Source organism: Epinephelus fuscoguttatus, linkage group LG4, assembly GCF_011397635.1.
Source record: "Epinephelus fuscoguttatus linkage group LG4, E.fuscoguttatus.final_Chr_v1".
NCBI lineage: Eukaryota > Metazoa > Chordata > Actinopteri > Perciformes > Serranidae > Epinephelus > Epinephelus fuscoguttatus.
In genome coordinates this window covers 45,020,144-45,024,188 of record NC_064755.1, presented here as the reverse complement: position 1 = coordinate 45,024,188, position 4,045 = coordinate 45,020,144, and the positions used below count along the sequence as shown (strand labels likewise).

Genomic DNA, 4,045 nt, shown 5'->3' with positions numbered 1-4,045 from the left:
TGTTATCTCTTTTATTTCTAAATTAATTATATCAGTAAGAATCTATGAACTCAGTCCTGCAGTAGAGCTCACAGTAGGACCATCTGACTAAGGAAAAAGCATCTCTGAGTTGGCGGTTGGAATTAAAATGGGGGAGAGGGGAGAAATGATCGTAATTGCTCTCCCTGTTCACTCCGTCTCTGCTGCTTTGGGATTTGAACCTGCATCCTCCTCTTCACAGTCCTCCTCCCTGTGAGAACAGTGGAGCATTGTGTTTTGTTGTGTTGTGGAATTTGGAGCATTCACTTCAGTGATCATCACTCATGTGTCCTCTCACAGGCCTCGCTGATTATCTCTGCTCACTGAAGCTCATAATGTGTTTATTTTCTCTCCAAACATGTCGATTCTCTCCTCTGCCTGTGTAGGACCACTAATTGCTCCATGAGGAATCGGGGGCCATGGTGCTGATGGGGCTCCGTCTCCTGGTACTGGCCCTGTGGGTTGGTGTTGGAGTAAAGCTCCAAGTTAAGGGCGACCAGTTGAAGCCGGCCCGGGCACCTCTGATCCCTCATCGGCCTTTTGTTGTCGTGTGGAACGCTCCTACTGAGTCCTGCCGCCTTCGATTCAAGGTAGACCTGGACCTTAGCGTTTTTGACATCGTGGCAAACCTCAATGAAACTCTAAGCGGACCAAACGTCACCATATTCTACCACAGCCACTTGGGATACTACCCATACTACTCCAACTCTGGGGTCCCTATCAACGGTGGACTGCCACAGAACCAGAGCCTCTCCAAACACCTGAGCAAGGCCAGAGCAGATATTGACAAGCTAATCCCCCACAAGGATTTCCGAGGCCTGGGTGTCATAGACTGGGAGAACTGGAGGCCTCAGTGGGTCAGAAACTGGGGCACCAAGGACATCTACCGCAACAAGTCCAAGGAGCAGATCCGGAAACTTCACCCGAACTGGCCGGAGAGCAAAGTGGAGAAAGAAGCAAAGGAAGGTTTCGAGAGGGCTGGGCAGGCCTTCATGAACCTGACCTTGGCCCTGGCTGAAGGTCGCAGGCCGGATGGGCTGTGGGGGTTTTACTTGTTCCCAGACTGCTACAACTATGGGTATAAGCAGCACCCTCAACGGTACACCGGCGAATGCCCCAACGTTGAGCACGTACGCAATGACCATCTGATGTGGCTTTGGAAGGAGAGCACGGCCCTCTACCCGTCCATCTACCTGGATTACGAGCTCAAGTCCTCCTCCAACACTGTCAAGTTTGTCCACTATCGAGTCAAGGAAGCCATGAGAATCGCGTCCATCGCCCGTACAGATTTCACATTGCCTGTGTTTGTCTACTCCAGACCTTTCTACGCCTACACCTTTGTCGTTCTTTCAGAGGTAAGTTCCCAGCTTCTGATGGATCAATTTGCTGAGTCAACGAAAACAAAATGCTCACAAACCTTTATGATCCACCAGCTTTTGGTCAAGATGGTTGCTTAGTTGGCCCTGGTGCCTGTGTAAATATTGTAATCAAACATTTTTGAGCATTTCTCTTTGTACATACAGATGCTTTCCCAGACACTTCTCAGTATGTTTGTAGCCACAGACATATGTAGATGCCGACTGTGTCAATCCATTGCAGCGAGACGTCAGTGTTGCCGCCATATTGGAGAAGGCAAGACTTGCCTGTAAACAAATGAAAGTAACAGGAGAGCTAGACTAAACTTGCATTTGTTTACAGGCAGGTCTTTCCCTCTCCAAAGTGAAGCATTTGGACTGCTGCATGTGTCATAAATGGCACTAAAATCTACAGTTATAGTTGAATTCAGGTGCTGATGAGGCAAAAAATGCTCCTGTCATTCTGTTTCAGAGCGATCTGGTTCACACTATTGGGGAGAGCGCTGCCTTGGGAGCTTCAGGCGTTGTTCTCTGGGGATCATCAGAGTACGCTCGATCACAGGTAATGATAAAAAGTACACCCAAAACGTATTGTGTGAACTGGTGAGTTGGATCTGATTCATGTGCTGCAAACTTGGGGATTTTTTGCCAACAAAATAAGTTGTTTCATTAAATTCAGTACCAAAGGCTTTAAATTATCTTAAAACCAGATCAAAGGCTTAAACTGAATGCATTTTATGTTACAGTATTACCCATACATACATTAAACAAGCCACAAAGCATTTGGAAAGAATAAACGTCAATGATATAAATTGCATGCAGTCACTGTGCATAAAACCAGGCCTCATGATTTCTAACTGTGAAAAATTTGAACAGACGTCTTTATTGTCTGCTCCAGAACCAAATTTTTCCAAAAATAGGGATTTCATTTTCTGACCAAACTCTGACAGCCAAAAACCAGGAGACAAAGCATCTGATTTGTGTGTGAAAGTGGTCTCTGTGGATTGTTTTACATCCTGTTTACAACAGGATCATATAATCATAACTGAGGAGAAAATTTTAAACAGACTGAAAAGGTGATAATTATGATGTTCTCACTCGAGTATAACATTTCCACGGTCAATCATCAGACAGTAAAAGCCTTTTACTTATCCTGGAAAGGGTCAGAAATCTGAACCTTCTCCTTTATTTGAAGAGAATTAGTTTCTCCTGTTTCTGAACTTTTTCATTTCATAGACTTTTGTGTCCGTCTCCACCAGAGGAACTGCCTGACAGTGAAGAAGTACATCGACGGTCCGCTTGGACATTACGTCATCAACGTCACCTCCGCTGCCAAGCTGTGCAGCAAAGCGCTTTGCAAGAAGAACGGCAGGTGCGTCCGCAAGAGCCTGGACTCGGGCGCCTACCTGCACCTGAACCCACGCTTCTTCCACATCCACCGCAACCCGGCGCCCAGGGGCCCCCGCTTCCACGTCAGCGGCCACCTCAACAACCACGACATCCTGGACATGAAGCACAAGTTCACCTGCCAGTGCTACCAAGGCTGGACAGGTGTTTACTGCGAGATGCCCCAGGCTCCACCCCCTCCTCCTCCCCCACCTCAGCCCGCTGTCCCTCTGCCTCACCCCAGAGAGAACAGCCTGCTGGGAGATATCCTGCTCCTCCTGTCCCTCCATTTCTCCTGTCTGTGTGTCATCATGTTCCTGGGACTCTGTCTGATTATCAAGTGTCTTATACTGTAGACGCTGTTAGCCAGATCTGCAGCGTGACCAGCTGCATTTCCTCTAAGTTCAACAAGAAAAATGTATTGAATAAATGGAAAACCAACTTCTCTCGAAAAACCTCAGCAGATACAGTCAGTTCTCAGTTGCTGGATTTTTGTTTTCTAAAGGCCCAGACACACCAAACTGACATCAGGGAACTAGTGGCGATGAAATCCCCTCTCTTGTGTCACCTGATGTTGCCCTGTCTCGCCCAAAAAGTTGCACATGAACACACAGCCTTTCTATACATACGTTCTGCGCCAGCATGAGAGGAAATAACTCTACCCATACTAATAACAATAACAACAGCATGTGACAGGTTACAAACTGTAAAACTATACCATTTATTTTGTTGCAATTCTGTGTTCTTAATAGGACAGTGACAACATAGGTAACGTAACTATGGGGTAAATCCAGATTCAGAGAGTGTAGGTCCAGAAACACTAAACCGACTTCAGAGATCTAGCGGCAACAAAAGCCCCCAGCTGTGTTGCCTCACATCGCCTGACCTCAGCCAAAAAGTTGCACGTAAACACAGTGCTAAGACTAAAGCTGACCACCAATCAGCATGTACGTTCTACACCGGCGTGAGAGGAAATAACTTGTATAACTAAGCAGACGGCTGTAGTCTGTAATCATCATTCAAAATGTTAAACTGGAAGACCATCTTGAAGCTAGTTAGCCAGTTAGCACATTAACAGCACAATCTAATGTTGAGAGAACAGAGCATATTTACCATGTGCCAGTGAACAATAACATAAACCTTTAGGTGACTTTTCTGCTAAATCTCTCAATGGCTAAAGAGAGATAACCTTACTTTATGTACCAAGTTTGTTGTAGTCTCACTTACTCTTGACTTTAGCTCTTTGTTTACTTTCCTCACTTCTGTTTCTCTTCTCATGTGCTGAG

At 46.0% G+C, this 4,045-nt stretch overlaps 1 protein-coding gene across 1 annotated transcript; it reads left to right on the top strand.

Annotated features, from left to right (window-relative positions):
- The first annotated feature begins 437 nt into the window (after positions 1 to 437).
- hyal6 (hyaluronoglucosaminidase 6) lies at positions 438 to 3,115 on the top strand. The gene is made up of 3 exons (XM_049574943.1): positions 438 to 1,373; positions 1,846 to 1,935; positions 2,633 to 3,115. Exons 1-3 carry the CDS (start codon positions 438 to 440, stop codon positions 3,113 to 3,115), a joined length of 1,509 nt encoding a protein of 502 aa, XP_049430900.1.
- Positions 3,116 to 4,045: the final 930 nt, after the last annotated feature.